Source organism: Musa acuminata, chromosome BXJ1-8 (assembly GCF_036884655.1).
Source record: "Musa acuminata AAA Group cultivar baxijiao chromosome BXJ1-8, Cavendish_Baxijiao_AAA, whole genome shotgun sequence".
Taxonomy (NCBI): Eukaryota; Viridiplantae; Streptophyta; class Magnoliopsida; order Zingiberales; family Musaceae; genus Musa; species Musa acuminata.
In genome coordinates this window covers 49,274,728-49,299,695 of record NC_088334.1, presented here as the reverse complement: position 1 = coordinate 49,299,695, position 24,968 = coordinate 49,274,728, and the positions used below count along the sequence as shown (strand labels likewise).

Here is a 24,968-nt window from a genome sequence, read left to right as displayed (position 1 = left end):
CATCAGACTGATGTGGCTAGAGTCGTAACTCATGAGTCACTGTACCCCAGTTCGTAAACAGAGCTTTCATCCATTGCTTCAAGACAATATAATAATGATTCCTGCGACAACCAGATTTCCGTCCCATGTACAGATCTTCCATTTACATCACTCGTCAAGAAAGTTCAGATGACTAATTCATGTTCTTGTTGAAATCACAAATCTCGAAATCAATTTCTTAATTTGCTCCAAACATTTTTTTTTTCTTGTGAGAGCAAAAGAAGCAGAGACATGACCACTGCATCACTCACAACAAGCAGCATACATCGCAATTCAAATCAATTACAGATATTATACAGTAGACAAAAAAGATTTTTGAGGACTTGTGCTTCTGATCAAGTTCTCAGTGGCATTTGCAAGTTTCTGTCAGTCCACATCCTTTCTTCTTACTCGAAATCGTCGTCGGGTAGCATTGCCGTCAAGAGAGAATACTTGACCCTCAGCGATATCTTACCTCTCTCTAAATTCAGCTTTGCACCAGAGACCACCCAGTAACCAGGGCTGTCTTGCGGACCGCGCACCATTTCGGTCGTGTCGACAAACTTGAGCAACTTTGGAGTCTGTACTGGAACCGGTGGGCCACCGGGATAAACTGCCGAGTTGATGTTTACATCCGTTGGCCTGGGTGGAGGCTTCTGAGCAGCCGCAGAGAAATGAGTGCTGATGAGTGTTGAGATGAGACCAGATTTTTGGACCAAGTTTGGAGAATTATCCCACTCTGCGTTCTTGACAAGTGCTGCATTGGAAACAGTCGAGAATTGGAGGCGGAGGAAGAGGACTTTCTTGAAACCATGATGGCCCACATGTAACTGAGCCCCAGTAACAATCGAGAGGTCATCATCATCGGCGTCCACTGGCGCTGTGCAGACATGAGAAAAATGCCTCCAGTCAACTGGCTCATAGTACTTTCGGTCATACGAATCAGTGGAGGCTCGGTTATGTGGGTTGTCATGAAGCTCAAATATTTGGGGAAGGGAGCAAAGATGTTGGAGATGAATTGCTAATCTGTTACTCCTTTTACCCTCTAAGTATAACCGAAGTCCTGTCACCGGCTTCTTGCCTACATCAACCTGAAACAATTGCTGATTCATGAGTCCTAGAATAAGCCAAATGATTCTATTCTAAACCAAAATGAGAAAACTAGATGCAGAACATTTAAAAGCTTTGACTCGCTTTTGTAATTGCAAATGTTTCAAATGGAAACCTTGAACTTCAGCTATATACATTCTTCATCTGGTGTAGGTTGTACAATTCTTCAACACAATTTTTGACAGTATCACATCTAGTATTTTCAACTTAAAATTGAACCAATTCAAGCACCCAGCACTGTGAACAAGCTACTTTAAGTTACAACTTTGGGGAGAAACTAGCAACCAAGAAACAGACACTAATTAGATGAAATTACCTTCCTATACAACATAAATTTTAGTGGAAAGTGGATAAACTAAACTAGAACATGCATAAATCTAAAAGGGTTATTAGACAAGGGAATCCACTTTTCTGTTAGTTATTCATTCTAGTTTTCCAAGTACCGTCTAGAATCGTTAACAAAATCATTGGTAAAATCAATTATTCTTATTTTGGTATTAGTCTGAACCTGTAACATCAACTATATACCAGCGACATTTTAAGTTCAATAAGACACACACAAAATTTGCTATAAAGAGTGCTTTTCTATATAACCAATTGATATAAGTAAATTAACCTATCTAATTTCTCCAGTTATGTGACTGCCTTGATTTAAATAGATGTCTTGTTTGTAGGAAACTTAACATTACTGAAAGTGTCATCCATTTCATATATCTTAGATTGAAATATTAAAAGAGACTGTAAATTAATACAAAACCATGGTGTATAAGGTTGAACAAAAATTTGCTAGCTGTCAGCATTACTTAGGTGAAATTTTCTCTCATGTCCTTCCACAATTATTGGCCTTCTGGCTCTCATCAATCCTTGGACCAATTTTAAGATTCCTATGATGTACACTGGACAAAAGGACAGCAATTGTCAAAGTAGTTAAAAAGGATAGATTACCATAAACATGTCTCAGGGTGGATTTTAAAAAAAAAGCCATGGCAATGGACTCAACTTACGTGCAAGAAACATTTTTAACTGAGATTCTTGGTCCGACTCAGGCAGTATTCTTGGCTCATCATGGCCAGATGTAGCAGTCTGGTAGTCTCATTTATGATGATTTCTTACAAATGTATGCAATGGCATGTTACTGACCTTATGAAGCAGATTTGCTGCCATGCATCCCTTGTGCTGAAGTGAGGGTCAGTGATTTAATTAGAAGAGCTGGAGTAACACATCCATTGTTTCTTTTGTTTGACCATCTTATTGCAGATTTAGTCTTATAAACACCTCCTACTAATGGTTGTGATGAATTGGTCTGGGCTCAGCCGTAGTGGATTCCTAATTCTGATTCTGTCAATAAATTTCTGAAAGTTACTTAAAAAACTGGGTAATCAATTGGATGGAGCCTTCGTATGGTTGCTCGGGAAATTCGTATGAATAAATTTTCCTACAATGTTAGTCTTGTGGTTGTTTCCCCTATATCAATTGTCACTTAATTGGCTTGTTTGAAAAGAAATTTTACATCTCTTTCCTCAATGTAGGTGAGTCAACATGTGCAGGATGCTTTCTATGAGAAGTTTAACAAACCTTGTCATAAACCCACCTAATCATGGGTAGATCAAAATCAAATCAGATGGGTCTTTGACCATAGCTGCAAGTCTGTTAGATCAGGTTATATTGCGCTGCTCTAAGCACAGTCTTGTCATTTGTGCAGGTGCTAGTAACTACCCTGGCCATCTCACCAATGCAGTCTGAAGCTGAGTGATACTGGAAGGTATCAATGAGGCAAACAGGAAGAGACCCAGATTAATAGAGATGCAAATGGATTCACAAACCCCTGCTAACACTTCAAAAAGAAAGGAGGAAGCTACCAGGGAGAATTAGGAATGTTATCTATACTCTATAGGTCTTCAAACTTTTCTTTCTATTTTCTAAGAGAGTTCATTTAGATTATGTCTATCAGCAAGCTAATAACCCTGTTCACTTTTTTGAGTAACTCGGTCCCCTACGAAAGCTGCGGGTCATTTCTTTGAGAACCCTGTGAATTACCTGACTTGTGGAGCTTTGTAAAGTTGATGTATCCAGTCAGTATTTTGACAAATTAGTTCTAGTTGAGATCAACCCCCTTTTTTAACAAAAAAAAAATTATCTTGTAATCTTTTTTACAATTCCACAGAACTCAAGACTTAGAGAATGTCAACAATATAGCAATTAGTCAACAATGGTGACAACCAATAGCTAAAAGAATATAAATAATTACCATGCTGGTGTTGACAAGAAGCTTAGGCCCCATAAAGGAAAACTGAAGTGATGCAGTGCTCTGTTGCTTCTGCTGTGGACCAAGAGGAAGATCACTGTAAACAGGGGCCCATTGTCTCGGCAACTGGAACTCCAAAAACTGATGAAGTTCTTCAATTGGTGGCTTATCTGATGTCCAGAGATAAAAATAAGAACAATTACAACACTATGCACATAAACCACATACAAGGAATGCCTTGTATCTATAACAAAAGTCTTTATCATGACATTTTTAAAGGAAACCTATCCTCTGAGATATTTCAAAATTTTTAAAGCTCATAGTATCTCAGAAAGAATTGATAAAACTAGAAGAGTTTACTGAAGCCACATCAACATAAAGGCTAACTCAAAACCTGATATTTCTTTCTGCTTAATGCTTATCTTTAAGAAATAAAATTGAAATTACACGACAGCATTTGCTGGACAGAATCATACTTTCCACTGGAAATCAACCAATTTAGGCAACTAGAAATTTGCAAGTACGCCACAGCATCTGCTCCACAGGATAAAACTTTCCTCAAGAAATCAATTAACAGATCTCGAAAGCTATTTAGGCAACAATATTCCTGACTCTTTTGCAACATGTCAAAAATAGAAAACATGAGCTTATGTTTTGGCATAGAACTTATACCATAGAGAAAATCATCCTTCTAGGATTTTAGTTCAGAATGAATAAGAGCCAAAGGGTCTCAGGTCACATGAGGATGCAACTAATGACAAAGCAAATCCGATGCTATGCAAGTCATTAAAAGGCATAATAATTTTTTCATAAAAAAACATAGCAATTACATAGAATATCACATTAATTTTAATTTCTAAAAGACTCTACAGCTTATTGTTATTCCAGATATAGCTCCATTTTCCCAATTTTAAAATATACTGAAATCAGTGAGAAACACTTCATAAATGACAAATTGTTAATGAAGTGTGCTCTAAATCAGTAATGACTTTTGGATGTATTATACCAGAGGATTCTTCTTAATCCACAAATAATTCTTAAGAATATATATCACATTAATTTGACGACAGACACTTTTGACAAACTAAATTGTATTGTATCATCAATCATCAGCATTCCACCTCTATTTTTTTCTGCACAAGGTCATATACATATCTACAGATGTCACAGATAGATTAATCTCCCATAAATCAGAAAGTTGATGAGCAACATAACTTCTAATTTTGAGTACATTCAGCCACCAGTCAAGGTGCCATGAGATGATTTCAATAAAATAAAATATTTTAAAATTTTAGGATCCTCAAATGAAAGTTCTTCTTGTGAATCAAAGGGGGTCATCATGGCAAATTGAGCCAAAAGCACTGCCTTATGCACACATATATTTGTCTTAGCAATAAGTGCAGTATGAGAAATAAGTTCAAACTTAAATGAAAGGTCTGCTTGTGTATGTGAAATAGGGATTGCCATGGCAAATTGAAAGAAAAGCACTGCCTTGTGCACCAGTAAGTTTGCCTTAGAAAAAAGCAACTGCAGAATGAGATTAAAAGAGTTCAGATTTCATACGTACACCGTAAGTACAAATTGATGGCATGGTTTAGGAATCCACTTCCAGGAACCCCATTCAAAAGAGAAGTAATTGGCATAAAGGACATTAAAATTACATCGGGTTCAGACTGAACAGTGTTCAACCACTCGATATGAGGTAAGTCCCAGTTATCCCTTCCCCCTCTTTGCTTGAAGATTTGCACGATGCCCTGAATTTGTAAGACAAAATGTAAAACAGATCATTTTAAGACTAAGTATAGCTTAAAATATTTTCACAGAAGAAATCATTCTAAAGAACTTTATCTGTTAAAAAATATACCTCTTTTGCGCAGTAAGAGCTTGACTGACTGGATTCTGCAAACCTTAGTCGCTGCTCTCTCAACTCGTACTGCACCACGGTAATATATTAGTATAAAACTATAAATTGACACTTGGCGACAGGAGATGTGTCTTACAATGTCATAGCATCAACTAAATCCGATATTATGAGATTAAAAAATTGATAATATTAAAAAAGGCCCAATGCTTCAATTTACAATATCTTATTTCATTTGGGTAACTAGTAGATGTTATTGGAGCATTAGGAAAATATACACACTACCAGCATTCAGCACAAAGGCATATGATTCGTCATAAGGTATTTAGGCCTCTCAGACCTGAGGTGCAAGACAAGGTCCATGTGTTAGTAAGATCAAACACACTTTGCATCATTCTGAATACACAAATCAAGAAGATCAATTTTCAGGACCTCCAGAACCTGTTATCTGTTCAGTGTATTATATAAGGTATATCAATTCAAGCATGTCTAGTCCAACCAATTCTATGTCCTAAACAGTGAAATTTACTATTCTAGACTGACTGGATTCTGCAAACCACAGTCACGACTCTTTCAACTCATACTGAACCGGTGTAATTTATTAGTATAAATTGCCAATCAGAAACAGGAGATGGATGTTACAATGCAATAGTAAAGTTCACCATAAAAATCATTTCTGTTAAATTTCTAAGGAACCTTATTAACCAAAGTTGTTAAGTACTCAAGATCATAAAGTGCTTGGGCCTCACAGACCTGAGGTGCAAAACAAGGTTCATCCGTTAGTTAGATCAAGCACACTTTTTCATCACTCACAAATCAATAAGGCCAATTTTCAGTTCGTCCAGAAACTGTTGTCCATTCAGTGTATCATATAAGGTAATATCAATTCAAACACGTCCAGTCCAACCTATTCCTGGTCCTAAGCAGTGAAACTTAATATGCATCCCAGTAATTTAGGTATCAATCAAAATTCCAAGAAATGTTTGGCATCATAAAATACAACCTTAATAAAAATTTCAAGAAAATTACCACCATGTCTCTCATGCAACCTTAATCATGGTGCACACCTTAGTTGTCCATTCATAAGTAACCAGAATAGGTTAAAGAATGTTTTTTTTCTGAAATAATATCTTATCGTGCCAATGATAAGCCTGTCAGACCAACAACAAAAAAGAAAAAAAATTCATCCTGCACTACGAAAATATTATCTTTAAATGACCTATCATTACAGTGTTAAGAAAAAGGTTAAGCTGCCTTAGTTTTGAGTTTAATGAAAACCAGGAAACAAAAGCAGATCAAAATGAGGGTTAAACACCTTATCTTTCCCATATGTTTCTTTAGAAGCCATGTCATATTCTCTTGAAGTCTCCTGAAATCTCTTATCTGCCAACTCTTTCAACCTTTTCTGAACTTCAACAGGTTGGAGGTTAGACGAGTGCTGCTGTTTGATATAGATTACATCCTTTCCTCCCATCTTCACACCAATTATAATATGAGTACCAAATCTTTCAATAAACCTAGAAGAAAAAGAGAAATGATATGCATTCACATCCCAAAGTGGGTGGTCATACCAAGAACTTTGGAACTTGTTGCTGAACAATTTTCCATTAAAGTTTAAGTCTTACAACTTCAAAAGAAAGGAACAATAATTTATCCTTCAACAAAGAGTTAAACTTGAAAAATGGAAATAATAGTAATCATATTTCAGGAGAAAATTTTCAACTACGCCCAAGAAAACTTTTGAGATAGATAGCATTCTACAATGAAACTAAAACAATTCAAGAGCAAGTGCTAACAAAGTTAAGATCTGCAGGTAAAGAAACATCTGCAGGAACAAAAGCTAATATATTAAAGAGCCCAGTTATTGTTCTAAAAGTATATATTTAAAACCCCTCACAAGCAAAAGTAATACATGAACTTTATGTTCAGCTATTTAAAAGAAGATATCAAACCTTGCCAAAGCAGCAGGATCCCATGTTGATGGAACTGCATGCTTAACATGATCACGAAGTACAATCTGAGATTTTGATAATGCAAGAGCATATAGTGTAATAAACCATCCATCAAATGCAAGAGCTTTCGTATTTGCTGCATCTTTCTGCCAAGAACCTGAGAATTCAAACATACTGTTGAAGAGGCCAGAAGGTATTTTTCCAGATAAAGATAACTCCTGGTTGAATTGCTCGGACATCTGCAGAAAGTTCCATAAGAATTAAGAAAGAAAAATGACTTGTTACAGCTAGATATATCATAGACATTCCCATTCTTGTTGCCAACACATGCAGAGATGGAACAGCAACCAAGCACAGTGACCATATACAATAATATCCTCAGAGACACCCATCAATGATCAATGAATGGATTTTGTAGATGTTGCGGAAAAATAAGGTTGGACAGTTGTTGCTTTTGTCTAGGTTGTCATTCGCGTACCATTTCCAATTGATCACTCTCATTAACAATTTGTCTTCTAGAGGACATCCATACAACAACAATAACAACAAAGTCGTAAGTCCAACTATTTGGAATCGGCTATATAGATTTTTTGTCGCCATTGAGATATGTAAAAAAATCATATGTTTAGTTAAATTTAGAGTACTTAAATCTTTATTTATAGTTTCTATTAAATTTTTTTTTATGTCTTCATCTATCTCTCTTCATACCACTAACATTAATTATTTCACCTCTTCTGACTATCGCATCTGGAGGTCTTCTCATAACCTCTAGATTATGAGAAGACCTCATAATCAGTCCTATCTTACCTATATAACAAACACGGATTACTTTCTTTTTTGCCTAAAAGAGAACATGATCAACCTTTAATCTTGTAGCTAGGCAAGGCTCCAGTTCAACTTGAGTATTAGATAGTCAAAGCAAATCCTTTATAAAACAAAATTTGAAATGACAAAGCTACTTGGATGTTCATGCTTGTCAATTGCACAAGTCAATATTAATTTCTGCCTTCTCTAGTATTAAAAAAATCTTAATGCAAAAAATTGTGCCACATCAAGCTTAAATGAATTGGAATGAAAATGATCATAAGTGATCCCATATTGAAGTCAGGATTGGGCTACTCAGAAGCCTTTAAATATAATTTGACAGACATTTAACTGGATATGAATATACTTGGGACCAAAGGGCATGCTCTCCAATGACATGCAGTTTATAAGAACAAGTAAGCTCTTACAGAGTATACGAAACTAATTGTCATGGTTTCAAATCCTAAAAAACACTTCTTCCAGCATCAATCAATGCCCACATTTTTACCTTGCTATGAAAACGACAAACATGATAAAAACAATTTAAATCTGGTCTACAATATATCATAAAATCTGCAGTTTAACCAGCCCATATCCTTGAACACATCCAATGTGCATTACACAACAAGAATTACGTAAAGATAATGAACCAAAATGCATCGATTTGGGAACAAACAAACCAAGGCATACCTGCTGAAACGAGAGAACATCTGACCTGAACCTTATTCTTTCTCCTTTATCACACTTTATGGATTTAGGAACATTTGGAATAGACAGTCCACCAGGAAGGACGATGTTGTGAACCTGATCATGATCAATCTCAATCAACCATGGATCCGAGGAATCTCTCTTGCAGTGCTTCAAACGGATATCTCCAGCGATGTCATATCCTAATCCGATCGAGTTGATCGCAATCTCAGCAGCTTTCAGCGGTGAAATCTTGAGCGCCATTCTTGATCATAACAAACTAGCTAAAGTAATTTCTTATGCTGAAATATGATCTGTTATACCCCTCACCTCACACAATCGTCAGGCCTATGAAACCGATATTTTTCTCCTCGGAATCCCAGAACTACAACCCACCAGCACAAAATTCAATTTTTTTCCTATTACCGCCAAAATCGCAACAGAAACAGTGGGTTTTCTCAGTATTCCCGAGGCCTAAACTCAAATCTGGAGAGCAAGCTTCAGCACTCCACCTCTACTCACTCCACACGGACAAATCCTTACCAAATTTCTCACAGAGGCAGAGAAATCACAGATTACCTGAGGCTTTCACACTGAATCTCTTCTAAGACTCCGCTCCGATCGAGAAACAAGAGCAACAAAACCCCAGCTCAGATTGCGGCAAAATCCAGCCTCAGAACCACCCCAAATCTCCTCAAGATAGCCCCAGAACCCAAGAATTCCTAACCCAAGCTGCGTCGGTAGACCGAAAACACCAGCAAATTCCTGCTGCTCTCTCCAAAAAATTGACCTCCCCCGGATTTAGGGTTAGGTTGGTCAAAATCTGACGAGAGAGTATTCAATTGCGATACCGCTGACGTGACGTCCGTGCCCACGACTTTTCCGGACAAACGAATCGGGCATCGCCACCAACACGCACACCGCACACGTCCTGTGGCGACGTCCCGCGACTCCACAACACCTCTTTCCGTGTATCAGAACAACACGATGAGCACCGTACGGGTACCCGTCTCCCAAAGGGTAGACGCGACGATTCGGCAAGCAAGCGGGACCCGCATGGGGCCGGCTCCATTACCCGGTGGTGGTTGTGGTGGAGTTGGTGGTGTACGGATCACACCACACCACTCTCTCACTCCCACCGTGCGTTAAAAATTGCATGCTTGAGGGAGCAGCAAAGCTAATGCACCAGAAAGGGTGGATTAAACAAGCATACATCTCGTTTGGTTGATCTTTAGTGATCATGTTTGACTTGGGTTTACCTCCATTTTTATCATCATCATTAAGACTTGATTAATCTTACTTAATTGCGGCAATTATCGAAAGGTTGAATATTTTAGCATGTCACTGCAGTTGTCACCTATTGTTTTGCATGGGTACATACTGAAGGGAAAGTTCTCAGAAGGTATCCCAAGGAAAGGTCAGAGAGAATTCGTGTGGAATGGATTCCAAAGTGTTGATCGACATTTGTTGTCTCGTTGATACGACATGAAAAAGAATTTTACGTGGCGTTGGAAATGATAGCATGAATTGTCGAAGGAGAAGTGAATATTCCCTGTATTTTTTATATTTTGGTTTGATTTTGTTAGATGAAAAATCTGATTGTTGGAATTGATTATGGAGTCAAAATCAATCCGGTCATATTCCATGTTTGTCTCGTGAGATGTTTGAATTAAAAAGGTGTTGAATTATGGTAATTGTGTTGGACCATTTCGATGGTTAAGTTAGTTTGGGAGTTGAGATGTCGACAATGTGTCTAGAACAATGGTATGTGTTGACATGAAAAATATCGATCGTCTTTGATTATTTGACAAAGATGTATCGATCACTTAGCACCAAAGTATGTGTCATGTAATGTCGTAGTGTTGGTCATGTCATTATTTATTTATTAGATATGAATGACGTTAGTTTTATTTATTTTATCAAAATAATTTTTATAAAAAATATTATACAAAGTGATTCAAAAAATATATATTTTTTATTTTGAACTCAATTATTATCTAATTTGATTATTTTCTTTTCTCTTTATACCTATCTCAAATGTGATTAGCAAGCAATACAATTTAAACCGGTTTAAAATAGGTGTAGTACTTAGAAAACAAACCCGGTTCAACTCATCGATTCGACTCGTGAACCGGTTGATTGATCGAGACGCGATCGGTTGGGGAACGAGTCTGGCGCCCGAGTCGCCCTCGTCATCCGACGAACCACGCGAAGAGTGGACTGGTGGACGGCAATCGCAATCGCAATCGCAATATATCCCCTTTTATCGATCGCTGGCACTCGTTGGCTTCGCCTTCGCATCGATCTCTCCTCGCGCGCCCAATTCAATCGATCGAGGTAAATTCGCCCCTTCACCCGATCGTCCTATCATTGTTTCTGGTGCCATGTTTCGATTCGAAAGGTTTCGGGTCTTTGAAATCCCTAGCGGTGCTTGTGATTCCTAGATTCTCCGTCCAAGTTCGCAGCTTTCATGGCTTCGATAGACCTTTTTTTGTGCTCGATTCTTGTTTGATCGCACTAGCGTGCTTTTCCCTTCACGGAAAATCTAGTTTTGATAACTGTCCATTCGATTTAGCTGCCTCTTGTTCGTGAGTCTGGTATGTGTGTGTGTGCATACGTTTGATTGTGGTTTGTACTCAACTGTTCTTGTCCATATGATTTATCTGTAACCTTGATCTTGGCTTAAGAAAAATGATTTCTCCTGATATACGAATTTTGGTTCGTAATCTTGGACATATCCGATATATAGTTGATCAGTACCCTCGTCAATCTAGCAGAAGAAATCATAACCTTGATCTTTTTTATGCCCCGCCGCGCCCCCCGCACACCCGCCCCGGGTTCTTGTGATACTGTTGTTAGTTGTACGGGTCCGTATGCGCTCAGGCTACTGCTGTCATGTACCGCATGTGCAACATTTTCCAAGTGATACTGATGATCATCTTTCACATGAAATAGAATGTGCTGTAGGTTAGTAGTTTATATATAAATATATAACGTTCGTGCAAAAGGTAAACAAATGTTTGAAAAGGTACCATAAGATGCATGAAGGAGAAGATGAAATATTGAAACTAAAGAATTTGGAACCGAATGGCTGAAATTGGTACTTTTTACTCTAACTGAATATATAAGATATAATTTTAATAATTCTAGGAATAGATAAGAAAACATAGTCAAGTTGGATGGACAAGAAATTCATTTAAGTAAAAGTCTAAAGTATCTTGGGTCAATTATTCAATAAGATGAAAAGATCGATGAATATATTATTCATAGATTAAAAACATGATGGTTAAAATGACGAAGGACATCAAGAATTTTGTGTGATTATCAGATACGTTTGAGATTAAAAGAAAAATTTTATAAGGTAGTTGTGAGACTAACAATGTTTTATGGATTTGAGAGTTGAATAGTTAAGAACCAATATATATAAAAATTTTGTGTTGTTAAGATGAGGTTGTTGAGATGGATGTATAGAGTTACTAGGAAAAATAGGAAAAGAAATATGTTTATTCGTAAACCACTATGTATCACTTCAATAGAGGATAAGATAAGAAAAAATCGTTTAAGATGATATAGGCATGTGCTTAGAAGACCATCGGATGCGATAGTCATAATAGGTGAAATAATTAATGTTAGTGGCACGAGGAGAGCTAGAGGAAAACCTAAAAAATACTTTAATAGAAACTATTAACAAAGATTTAAGTATTCTAAGCTTAACTAAACATATGATTTTTTACGTATCTCAATGGCGACAAAAGATCTATGTAGCTAACTCTAAATAGTTGAGACTTTCAGCTTTGTTATTGTTATTATTATATCGCATGACTTTCTTAGAGGTGTCCATTGTGAGATTAGATCAGTTTCAGCTTTCTTGAATTGCATTAAGGAAAGTACATTTGTGCTTTCATGTTATATGTCTATACCCATGTAATTTTTTCACATGCATGTTCAGAGTATGCGTAATTGGTTGTCCTCCTAGTTCTTACACCATTTTGCTACTGGCAGAGGCATTTTTATATCTTCTTTGTCATTCATTCAATTCTAGTTAGAACTCTTTATTCATCAACTTTGAGTAGCTTATATATCGTCTCTCTTTAAGTCTGATTCATAATAAGTATTGCTAATGGTAAAATCTTTGAAATGGTATATCTCCAATCATGAGGTAGAAATATCTAATTTTTTATTTAATCTTCATCTTCTCTTTCTATTCTTAGTTATTTTAGGTTTTCTATCTCATGTTGAGTGGAAGCAGCATGGATGATGATTGGGACTTTACTATCTCAACCAGTTCTGTTAATACCTTGGTTCTATTTGGAAAAACTGGCAACGGTAAAAGTGCCACAGGAAACAGTATTCTTGGTAGGGAGGCATTCTTGTCAAAGCCTAGCTTGTATGGTGTAACGAATACTTGCGAATTGCAAAGCACTATGTCGAGGGATGGTCGTGTTGTGAATGTCATTGACACCCCAGGTAAGTGTAAATATGTCTAGTTCTTGGACTTTCTATTTATTTGTTATATTGAAAGTGCTATTAGATGTTCATGATTGATGTTTCACTCCACAAGTGTCTTTTTCTTTTCACAAATACAGGACTATTTGATCGTTCTGATGAATCTGAGGCCACTAGTAAAGAGATTGTTAGATGTGTAAATTTGGCAAAAGATGGCATTCATGCAATACTAGTGGTTTTTTCTGTTAGATCACGTTTTTCCCCTGATGAAGAGGCTGCAATTGAAAGTCTAAAAACATTTTTTGGTGAGAAAATTCTGGACTATATGATTGTCGTTTTTACTGGTGGAGACGATTTAGAAAGTCATGGACAAACTCTTGGGGATTTCATAGGTTATAAGAAGCATCGGTCCCTGCAGGTTTGTGTTCATTCTTGTCTATTCAATTAATATTAACTCCTTGCATGTTGAAATGCACGTGTTTTGAGAGGGAGCACAGTCACATTCTTATCATATAACCGTGTGTTAAATAAGGTGCTCATCTCATTTATCGATCATGACTTTCTTTTGACATTCTGGTTTTTCCAGCTTGTCTAATTTAAGAAACCTAGGTACTCTGTAATGGCTTATGTGATCGATTGGTTTCTGTTATGTCACTGAATTGTCCTGCAGAAGTTTCTCGAATCTTGTAGACACAGGATTGTGCTTTTTGATAACAAGACTAAGAATGAGACCAAACGAGCTGAGCAGGTGCGGCAGCTTCTGTATCTTGTGGACTCTGTGATTGCAAGCAATGGTGGAAAACCATTTTCCGATAAGCTTTTTGATGAACTAAAGGCAAGCCAATTATGTGCCTTACTGTTTGTATAAGTCATAATTTATTGCGGAAATGACTACGATTATAGTTTATTCACTTATTCTGTTTATTTATTATATAAAATTTGGGAGACAGGAAGGAGCTTTGAAACTCCATCGTAAAGAAACAGTGGTTGAATCTTTGGAGGGTTACTCTGAACAACAAATTTCTGCATTGAAGGAAGAAATATACAAGTCATATGATGATCAACTTGCACGAATAACTGAAATGGTACATATCATTGCCTTTTCTTTTAAAGCATTCATTTAGCATCAATTTTTGAAGTCAAACAACAATTAACCATATTGTTGTCTTTTCTTTTCAAATGCTTGTAACCAAGGTTTTCAATTTCGAATAATACCGTCCGTACTGGGTGATACGTATTGGTACGCCAGCAAATCGGTACGCGGACCGCCCGCTACCGGACGGTACCGTCAATTGGGGTTGTTTCCGCCTTGTTACCACGCGAAATCGGTTGGTGACGTTCTATTTCGACCGTCGCCGCCCACTACAGGGCAGTATTAGTTGAGGGAGAAAGAAGAAGAGGGAGAAGAAGAGAGAGAAGAAAAAAGAGAACCTGGAGATCCGACGTCACTCTTCCTCGACGATCCTAATTTGTTTCCGTCCTCCCTCGCCGGATGCTGCAGATGAATGTCGCCTCCTCCTCGTCTGAGGCGACGAGGCCTCGACATTGTCGGGGAGAAGAAGCCTCGACGACGTCGCTGAGGCTTCACGAGGAGAAGAAACGAGGTTTTTTATTTTTTTTAATTTTTTATTTTATATATACACACACACATATATATACCGAACGGTATGCTCTGACATACCGCTCGGTATACTCGTACCGTAACGAGCTGAGCTTGATACTCCGGTACGGTACGAAATTGCAAACTTTGCTTGTAACATCAATTTATGGAAATCAAACAATAATCAGACTGTATACTTCACGTATATGATGAATCTGAGGTTTAACTAGTGAGAGAAGTTCCTATTGATTGCATCATTGTTCGATAAATCTGTGATCAAAATACTTGGGAGAAGATGATTCTTCTGCATATATGGTAATTATGTGCAGGTCTGTTTGTGTACTTTTGAATGTAACTGTGGATAAGTACATCCATTCAGGCTCTACAGGAGCTGCAATGCATCAAAATTGGATTTGATTAACTTGAACTGTTATTTCTGCTGCTTAAAATTAAAGGGCATAGGGCTCCTTGAAGTGTGGTCATTTTTGTTGATTGTTTTCTTGATGGACAAATGAAAACTTCTGTTGACATGTAAAATACTTGTAAAAACATATTAGCTCCAAAAAGGAAAAAAGGAAAACCAATTAGCTCAATAATGATGATCAAGTTTGTGGAGACCAATTCGAGTGATAGGAATAAATATGTACTTTCTTAATCTTGTTTACAAAACTCAAATGGAGTATTTGTCAGATGTTGGCAATTGCATCAAACAGATGAAATATTTGACTTTGGATTCAAATCTGTCTGCCACTGATTATTCAAGTTGTAATCTCTCTGAAGCTTTTTGTCTTCCTCTCTTCATATTTTGGCATATAATACATTTCTTGTTTTAATAATTATGTAAAAAACTGTGGCTCTGTGGTATCATTTGTGTTGTTTGTGCACCGTGAGCCTCAAGTGAATTGCTTTGTTATACTTTTTAATGGCTTGGGACATTCAGCTTCTTATTGTTGTTTTTGTATACTTTTAATGGCGTCATTGCTTACACTAAGATTTTATATTTACATATTTCATTGAAAGGCTTACTTTGTACGTAACTCTTAATTTTTTTCAAGCCCTTTGGCATAATTGACGCTCTCAGTGTGACTTATAAAAAAAAAATCTCTATGGGTATTCTTGTTTGTGCCAGAAAAATATAAAGTTTTATACTTCTCATACAACTGCACATTTACTAAAACTGTTACATTTGTATTTGTGGAATTTGGGTATATTATCTTCTTTCATGGTGATATCTGACTAAGCCATCAATTATTGTTTGCACAGGCAAGATAATTTTGGTACTCCAGATAAATGCACCCTTCATTGACTTTTTCCTTCACTTTGTATTTGTGCCACTTGGTTATATATCTTTTACTTTTGACATCATTTTTAGTTTTTTACCCTATCTTGCCTGTAGGTTGAGAATAAGTTGAGGCAAACGGTAGAGAAACTAGAGAAGCAGTTGGCTGAAGAGCAAGCTGCACGACTAGAAGCAGAGAAGATTTCTCAGGAAGCCAGGACGAGGTGGGATGAAGAGATTAGTAAGCTTAGGGAGAGCCTGGAGAATGCTAGGAGGGATGCTGAAGAATTCCGAATGCGTGCAGAGAGTAATAAAAAGTGTATCTTCCTGTGAACTCAATCTCATCAGGCAGGCAGTTATCTCTACCTTGTGTCTTTTGATTATATCTAGCTTTTGGACCTTTCCATGAGAACTTGTTATATATGTTTTTGGGGAAACAATTATGTAGATACATTATATGCATGTGTGTATGTATATATTTGACGGTCTAAATTGTGTAGAGTTATTTGGCCTTGTCCTCCTGGTTTATTTTCCATAGCTCTGCTTGGAAATAGTCAATTTGCCATTGGATCGGATGATTGTATATGGAAATGTACGATGAACTTGGGTTATGCAACCTGAAATGGTTTCGAAGCCTTTAATCACTCCATAACTTAATAGAATGGATTGTTCTTTGTTTTATTTCCTGATACTGTGTTAGCAACACAACATTCTTTCGATTGAGATGATGCGACATTAATTTTAACTCATGGGTGATGATGTTCATCACTACATTGGAAGAGATATTCGTGAGAAAAATTGAAGTGATAAATAGGAGATCACTGATCTAGCTCTTGTTGTGTCTTCCCATTAGGTGTGTAAAACTTGGTGAGTTGCATGTTAGAATCTTCTGATTGTCCAATTCTAGTGGGATGCATCTCTAAAATGTGCAAAAGCTGGGACAAAATTTGTTTGATTCATCTGCTAAAATGTTGGTATTGTTCACAATTTTGGTGAATTGACCTTTCTACCTTACTTTCATGGAGATAGATTTCACTTACAGAAGAATATTACTTGTAATTCTTCTCTAGTATCAATTTTAGGATCCCAACGACATTAAATGATCAAATATCAACAGTTCTTCAGTGTTGAATGACAGTAGGGATAATTTTGTGTACATCATATTTTAAAGTTGTGATGGATAAATATGATATTTTTTGGTATTTTGTAAGGACAACATAAGTATTCTTTTTATTCTCTTCTCTCTCTCTCTCTCTCTCTCTCTAGAGAGAGATAGAGAGGAGGGGGATTCATTTTGTACATCCTAAAAGGAGGAGGAGGAGGTTCCTGTTTCACTTTAGTTTCAACGTGTTCAAGAGATACTTGTAATGGTGTTCTGCAAACAAAAAAGGACTGACAACATGGTAATGGCAAGCAGTGTTCCTGTGGAGAAACGCCACTTTGCCAAACCATTGGAACTGTCATCCTTCGGTGGACAGCATCGAAACTACACCAAATCACAATGCCCGATGTAGCTTCATAGACAGCATCGTAAAGGAGGAAAGCGAAGAAGACAGGAGAGCGCAGTGACTGTTGCAGATGGAATGAGCCTAACAGTTGGTTTCAGAAGTAGAAGAACATCCATGAAGCCATGACCAAAATGCCTGAGACAGTCTTCTGCTACCAGCACTAAGTTTGCTGTGGAATTAACGGTATGATCGTTTCACGCTTCCTTTTCCTTCTTCCTTGTTTAATCTCAATACAAGGTCAAGAGCGAAGAGAAGAAAAGAATCATTCAAGTGATGATGACTGTTTACAGAATACCCTCAGCTCCAACACGCTTAGAGGAACAGAAGCTGTGTTGGCTGTCTTCTGGCGATGGTGGTGGTGGTGGATTCATCGATGCAGGTCGACCTTTGGAGTACCATCTGCACCAATAAAGGTAGTTGAAGAAGTTGAGGAGGCTGAGGGCAGCCAGCAGCCAGTAGAAGAGGTCCAACCTGTCCTTATTCAGGTCATTGTCACTGAGCCATCCACGGCTCGACGAGAGTGATGTGATCTTGTTCACCATCGACACAAGGAGGGAGCTCAGGTAGAAGCCGAAGGAGTAGGAGCAGTACGTCATGGCCGTGAGGAAGGACTGCATGCCGGCCACCGACTGCTTGTAGAAGAACTCGATGAGACCCACCGCCGTGAACATCTCGGAGAGCCCAAAGATGAGGAACTGCGGCGCGATCCAGAAGATGGAGAGCAGCTTGTCGGAATCCACCGCCGTCTCCCTTCTCTTCTTCTCGACCACGGCCGCGGACACCATGGAGACAGCCACGGTGAAGAGGCCGATGCCGATGCGCTGCAGGGGGGTGATGCCGGAGCTGTTTCCGGTGAGCTTTCGGGCGAGGGGGACGAAGGTGGTCTCGTAGACGGGGACGAGGACGAGGAGCACGATGTAGGGGATGGATTGGAGCGACGCAGGGGGAACATGGAACGAGCTGGTGAGCTGGGTGTTCATGGCGCTTCCCTGTTGGACCGACAAGGTCTGCAGCTGCGCCAGAACGGTGTTGAAGATGATGGTGCATGCGAAGATGGGGATGACCGAAAGGATCACCTTCACTTGCTCCACCTCTGCAGCCGTGCACAGCCTCCATGGGCTCTCCTTCTCGTTGGACCCATCTTGAGCTCTCGCACAGGCTTTGTCCAAGAACCTTGAGCACCGGAAGAAATCACGGAGTTCACACACCCCGAGATGACGTACACGTGGTGTTATCGGGATTCGGTTCGGTTCCGTTCCGTTTGAACCGGAATCCAATTGATTTATTGGTTTAAAATCGAATCGAAATCGAATTTGGGTGACTCCATTATGGTTCCTGATTTTTGAAATTGGAGACCACGATTCGAACAGAAGATTCACGATTAAAATATATATATATATATATATATTATAATATTTTTTATTTTTAAAATTATTTTTAATTTTTAAAAATTAACAGTTTCAATCAAAATCGAACCGAACCGAACCGAACCAGAACCACGGATTCAAAGTCTAAATCAGGAGAGAGAAGCTCACCTGAACATGGTGGTGTATCGAAGGCCACCATCGTCGACGTCAAGATGATGGGGTGAGTTGAAGAGGCTTCTCTGAAGCACTCGAGGATTAATGGAGGGGCAGACTTGCTTTCTCTTGGTGAATGCTGCTACGAAGACCTGCAAGTTTACTTCCATCGTAAGGCTGATCTGGTCAAAGAAGCGTTGACCTATGGTTTGACTAAAGACTGCGAGGCGGCAGAAGATTCTTCGATCCGGATTGGATCGACCTTAAGATCCCTATCTCTGTTACTTAGTAGGGTTGGATCATACCCTTGCTAGCGGCATGAAGATGCTGCCATGGGGAGGCCTGTTCCTGTAGAAGAAGGCACCGCAGATCAAGATGGCCAGCACCATAGCCATGGCACCTGCAGATACCCCGAAGCCGACGTCCATGCCCGACCTCGTCTGCACCCAAACAAGAACGGTGAGGGCGACGAGCTCCCCGGCGCAGAAGCTGAAGTAGGCGGCGTTGAAGTAAGTGGAGAGCTTCCTCGACTGGTCGGGGTCGTGGTTCCTGAACTGGTCGGCGCCATGGGAGATCATGTTCGGCTTCAGGCAGCCGCTTCCCACGGCCACCAGGTAGAGGGCGAGGAAGAAGACGGTGGCCTTGAAGCCTGTGGCCTCCGTGCAGTGCTCCTCCTCGGATATCATGTTGCAGGGGGGTGGCCTCAGTTGTGGGAGATGTGCTTGCACTGACAGGAGGATGAAGCCCTGCACCAAAGTGAATGCAATCTCATCCTCTCTGCTCGCAGCTTTTGCAGGAAATATTGCATGCAAAAAAGGATTCAATCGTCTTCAATTAAGCTTCGATGTGTGTGGATAATTGGGAATCGAAGAACATACTGAGAGCTCCACAAATCCAAAGATAAGCATAGTCCAGAAGCTCCCCAGATAGGAATCTGAGAGGAATCCACCGAGGAGGGAGAGAAGGAAGACAGTCCCTATGAAGTTGGTCACGACATTGGCAGAGTTGGACAGAGGGAAGTGCATCTCATTGAAGACATATGTGATGAGGTTGTTCCCAACAGCAGCGATTGCCATGATTTCAAATGCTTGGATGGCTGCAGAGGAGAAAGGTATGCGATTAGTTCAATTACTTTTCACTGAGAAAAAGATGGAATAGCAGAATATTCATGAAAGGCACCTCAAGAAACTCAATCATTCTCTGTAGCATAATAAAATAAGGTATCAAAGACCACCTCATGATTTCTGAACCTATGCAAATAGGCAAATGTATTCTATATTCCAACACAGTACACACCCACAAGCTTTGCTACCAATTGTTTGCCATGAATGCCAAGCTCACAAGAGAGAGAGAGAGAGAGAGAGAGAGAGAGAGAGAGAGAGAGAGAGACCTAATACAAAGGCAGCAGCTTTCATGCCACCATGCTTGTTGGGCCTGCATGGTTTGCCCCTCCAATCAACAGAGACTTCAATCATGGAGTCCCCTTTGAGAATCTGTGCTGTCTGAATGTCCATGGCTTCCCTCTTCACACACTCCCAAGCAGGAGAGGATCTCTTGGGAAGCTCACAGCCAATTATGCAAGAGTGAAGCTCACCTTGCAGGACCTTAGAGACCTTAGGCAAGCTGGTGCAGTTATTTATAGTAGTCTGCTTGGGGAGGGGGAGGGGGGGAGATTGAGGAGAAGGTGGAAGAGAGAGAGAGAGAGAGAGAGAAGGTGGAGCTTTTTGTTGATGTGATGTGCTTCTCTTTAATGAGAGGATTTGTGATTTGAACAGTCTGCCTATAGCTAATGGAGATCTCTGTTGGAGAGTCTGAATTGGTAATGGTTTTGAGCATGCAAAGTGGGAGATCAACAGACAACTTCTTGGAACTCAACCATCCATTATTTTCTGTTAATTCCTCATCCAATCACTGAATATGAACTAAATAATAATGACCAATAAATGGTGATGACATAAATTGCTATCAACAATCAAGATCTTCTATTTGCATGATAATTATTCTCAACAGGGGTATGAGATTGTGCATTTTTTGTGTTGCATCACATGATCAAGCTGAACTTTAGCTTTAATCTTTCATCCACCAATGGGAATGAAAATTACATCATCAAAGAGGATGAATCTGGAAAGGAATAGAGAGATGCAAGAACCTTGTTCCATCCGACAATGGGCATACAAACTCTTGGCTCAAATAAATCATCCCCAGTATCCATCCATGCTTTCTGAGAAGAAACACTTGCTCTCTTGTCCAACCCAACAAACAGAACATGTTCTTGGTTTTTCTGCAGAGGAAGAATGTGTTATTGCACTTGTCATGTTTTAGGCACCATTTCACACAAACCATACTATCATTGTTTGAGAAGTGTTAGGATTCAAGATGTGAGATTCCCTGGGAATGTGGACATAGCTCTCTCTCTCTCTCTCTCTCTCTCTCTCTCTTTCCTGATGAAGCTCCCTTGAGAACATCTTGGTACACCAGTAGTGGAACTTGGTCTTGCTTTCAATTGATATGTGGCAGGACTTCCTTCTCCTCTACATTGACAAGACTAGTCTTTTTCTCTTCCTCCCTTCATCTCTTATCCCACCAACTTCTACTGTAGACGCAGATAACTTTCCTGCTGATCTGCTCAAGATTCATAAATGCTATCTTAGTTGTTCCAAATACAAACAGAAATACTATTATATTCTACACACCTCAAGTGTAGCCAACACCTGGTCACCAACTTTATTTCAGAGAAGGATATTGTTTTCTATGGAGTTCATTGTCACTGACATGGCAAGGATTTCCACACAGCTTGAGATAAAGCACAGCAATATAGATAAACCTATACAGTATTCACATGTGTTCTACCCATGATTTGTAAGAATATATATATATACACACACATCATTCTCTTAGGAGAAGCAAAGAACTGTAGGCTAAATTGATGTTACATAGTAGGTGTTTTCCAGATAGTGGTTTCTCCTAAGAATCAATGTCACAGCTCAGCTAAAGTCCATGTAAAAGGTATCAGCAAAGGTTGGCACAGAACATGCTTATGCTGCCTACCTTGATTGCTTTTTATCATCTAGCTTCTTGGAGAATGTGTTCCTGCATGATCTATTCACATGGAGAATCAAGTGAAACTCCAGCTATGTGGTAGCAGCCATTAATTAACATCAAGATTTACCAGAGCCCTTCCACCATTGGTTTCCAGTGCTGCACTTATTGCTCCTACTAAACACATACTCATCATCACCACTGCCTCTCTCTCTCTATCTCTCTACAGCTATTTACCACCACATGTTGCTGCTGCTGTCATGTCCTCTATTTACCAACCCACTGTTGGGTGGTCCTGTTTCACCGATTGCCATTTCCACCAGTTTTGTTACTCTTGTTTGCTGTGTATGTCAACAAGCTGTGCCTCAGCCACATAGATAGCATTCAATTGTTGTAAGGTTATCTGTTGATCTGCATCAGTTCTTCAGAGCACATCCCTACCATGTATTGCAGGTTGATCCATCATATGATGAACCTTTGCTTGGAGCTTGGATTTCAGTGGACAAAATTGAGCAATTAATCTGTCAATTACATTACTTTACCCAATCAACAAACATAATTTACTGATGATCCATTGATCGATATGGGTCAAGATTCGAATCACAGAGAATGCTCAAGGTAGGCTCTTATGTGCCCCAGCCTAAGATCAAATGGATAAGAAAGCCACACCAGCAGTCAGCAAACTGCCAACTCACAGGTGTGCAGTGAAAGCTCTGCATGAGGGGGAATGGTCCATTCGGGAGTAGATCATGAGATGTATGATTCTTTTCACCATGATCTTGTGGGACCTGCTGAGCTGAGAAAATCCACATAGTTTGGCTGGTGGCAAGGAAAAGGATTCAATGAACAGCACCAACACCACATCTCTTCTGCCATCATGTTGGGTCAAAGAGACAATAGCAAGATGCCAACTCTCCAAAGAGACTGATGTTTTCACAGTCTTGTAGATTTTTCTCTGGAGAGGTAGGAGAGAGTGAGAGAGAGAGAGCTGCAAGAGTGCAAATGAAGCAAGGAGGCTGTAGATTTGTAAACTCTTTCTCAGCCAAGGACAAATTCTCTTGTGCAGTATGGTCCACATGCTAGTGTTTGATCTAGAAAGCATGACTCAATATTTTCTTTTCCTATTTTCCTTCTGTCTTTGTACATTTGACCCATCTGAGGATGTAATTGTGCATGACTGGCTTTACTAGCATTGCAATTGCTTGATTTCTGAAGAAGAACATCATAAAAGAACTGTGAGTTTTCAACTACAAAATCCATAGAGAAGAAGCTAAGGCAAAAAAAAAAAAAAGAGATTATAAGTCAAAATTGAGATTGATTCATTTTCAAAATATAAGTTATGGCAAGGATATAATCCTTGTAGTAAATGGTTTGGACTGACAGGAGTTTCAAGTCAGTGAAATGAATGCTAGTGATTTTTCATGGAAGATTAAATGCTTTTGATAAATAACTAATATTCATTTATTTCACTAAGAATTGCTGAAAAGTAAGGCCATAAAGCTGAACAAAAGGTGTGACTGACCTTCTGTTCCCTGGTGCACAACCTCTGCTCCTTTCTTCTTCTTCTTCTTCATGAAACCCAATGCATCATTCTGTCTCAAGTTTGATGCTAATGGTGACAGTATGCTTTTCTGCACAGAACAATACTTGCAACACCATATGCAAAGTCCATATTTTTATCCTGTTTTAGATCACTGAAACAGAAGTCAGAGGGGTCTCAAGAACTGTTTGTTCCTAATGGATGCCAGATTCTTGGATAGAGATGGTGACCTTTTCTCCCCTCTTCTGCTGTGGCTCTCCAAAGTCAACCCTGGGTTGAATTCTGGTGATCTCAAATGGGTTGAAAAGCATGTGGCAGCACAATGAACCCCACTATCTGATATAAATTTTATATTTATATATATTTATAAACAGTGAAACAACATATTCAGGTATTGCTTTGCTCAGCATGAAAAATGAAAGGTAAATGGGATTATATCATAATCTTAATGTACAGTCAGATCCTACTTCTTCATCCAATAGATGGATCTTCTTCCACAGATGCATTGTTGTTTAAGTAAAGTGATCTGAATTAAGAGTTTGGAGAAGTTTGTCAAAGGATAGAATAGATTGATAGATAGAAAGAGAGGTCAAGTCATTGAGCAATGTGGACATGGAGAATATTATTGTGCATTTGAGCATACAAGGAATCTGAATTTTGTCAACCTCAATTAATAGAACTATCAAGAAAAAAAAGGAAAAATGAGAAGAGTGAAAATTCAACAATGTCCATTTTCACCATTGAGCATTGTGCATTTTGAGAATATGTAGAATCTAAACTTGTCAACCTCAATTAGCATAACTATCAGAAAAGAAAGAAAAAAAAAGATGAAAATAAAAATTCAACTAAGACATATGCCCACATGCCAACAAAAAAAAATGGAGATCATGGTGGAATTTTTGATGATTATTGGTGCTCTTACTGACCGAATCTTTCTCAAAAAATATTTGACCTTTTGGGTAGCTTTGTTCCTAATTCAAATCAACAAATTAATGTGGACCAATTCAATCTATTCTTGAGGTGTGAAAAGAAAAAAATTATTTGTATTTTAGAAATTATTAATAAATAACCAAAATGATTATTATGAAAAATGTTTAGTTTCAGGAATGAGTGTATTGTTTTTCTATGTTATAAAATCCTTTACTAAGAATCCATATATACTTCACATCTTACATAAGAATCAAAAGAAAGCAAACTATTATGATCTCATCTTTTGTTTTTAAGAATTGAGACACAAAAAAGCACATTTTGAATGAGAAAAACAAAATTCTATTGGGAATTTACAAGTTTGGTCCCTCACTTGCCTTTTAGTTGAGGTGACATGATAAAAGGAAAGGCCAAACAATTTGGCATGCAACC

General features: G+C 38.6%; 3 protein-coding genes across 4 annotated transcripts; 1 reads left to right on the top strand and 2 right to left on the bottom strand.

Moving 5' to 3' along the window:
- Positions 1-154: 154 nt before the first annotated feature.
- On the bottom strand, positions 155-9,495 carry LOC135588512 (MACPF domain-containing protein At4g24290-like). Its single transcript, XM_065080668.1, has 7 exons — positions 8,681-9,495; positions 7,187-7,425; positions 6,550-6,751; positions 5,238-5,306; positions 4,941-5,127; positions 3,377-3,543; positions 155-1,109 (listed from the first exon to the last, which is right to left on the bottom strand). The coding sequence occupies exons 1-7, from the start codon at positions 8,939-8,941 to the stop codon at positions 426-428; spliced, it is 1,809 nt and encodes a 602-aa protein (XP_064936740.1). The 5' UTR covers positions 8,942-9,495; the 3' UTR covers positions 155-425.
- Positions 9,496-10,816: 1,321 nt separating this feature from the next.
- On the top strand, positions 10,817-16,515 carry LOC135588510 (immune-associated nucleotide-binding protein 9-like). Of its 2 annotated transcripts, none has more exons than XM_065080667.1 (6): positions 10,817-11,014; positions 12,898-13,144; positions 13,264-13,541; positions 13,794-13,958; positions 14,074-14,208; positions 16,120-16,515. In XM_065080667.1, the coding sequence occupies exons 2-6, from the start codon at positions 12,910-12,912 to the stop codon at positions 16,333-16,335; spliced, it is 1,029 nt and encodes a 342-aa protein (XP_064936739.1). In that variant the 5' UTR covers positions 10,817-11,014; positions 12,898-12,909; the 3' UTR covers positions 16,336-16,515. The 2 variants fall into 2 exon arrangements, with proteins under 2 accessions (XP_064936739.1, XP_064936738.1); XM_065080666.1 differs by having other exon boundaries at positions 10,857-11,014; positions 12,889-13,144.
- A 1,167-nt stretch (positions 16,516-17,682) lies between these two features.
- On the bottom strand, positions 17,683-20,653 carry LOC135588509 (protein NRT1/ PTR FAMILY 4.3-like). The gene is made up of 5 exons (XM_065080665.1): positions 20,421-20,653; positions 19,909-20,126; positions 19,336-19,776; positions 19,046-19,182; positions 17,683-18,683 (listed from the first exon to the last, which is right to left on the bottom strand). Exons 1-5 carry the CDS (start codon positions 20,542-20,544, stop codon positions 17,795-17,797), a joined length of 1,809 nt encoding a protein of 602 aa, XP_064936737.1. The 5' UTR covers positions 20,545-20,653; the 3' UTR covers positions 17,683-17,794.
- Between the last annotated feature and the right edge of the window lie 4,315 nt (positions 20,654-24,968).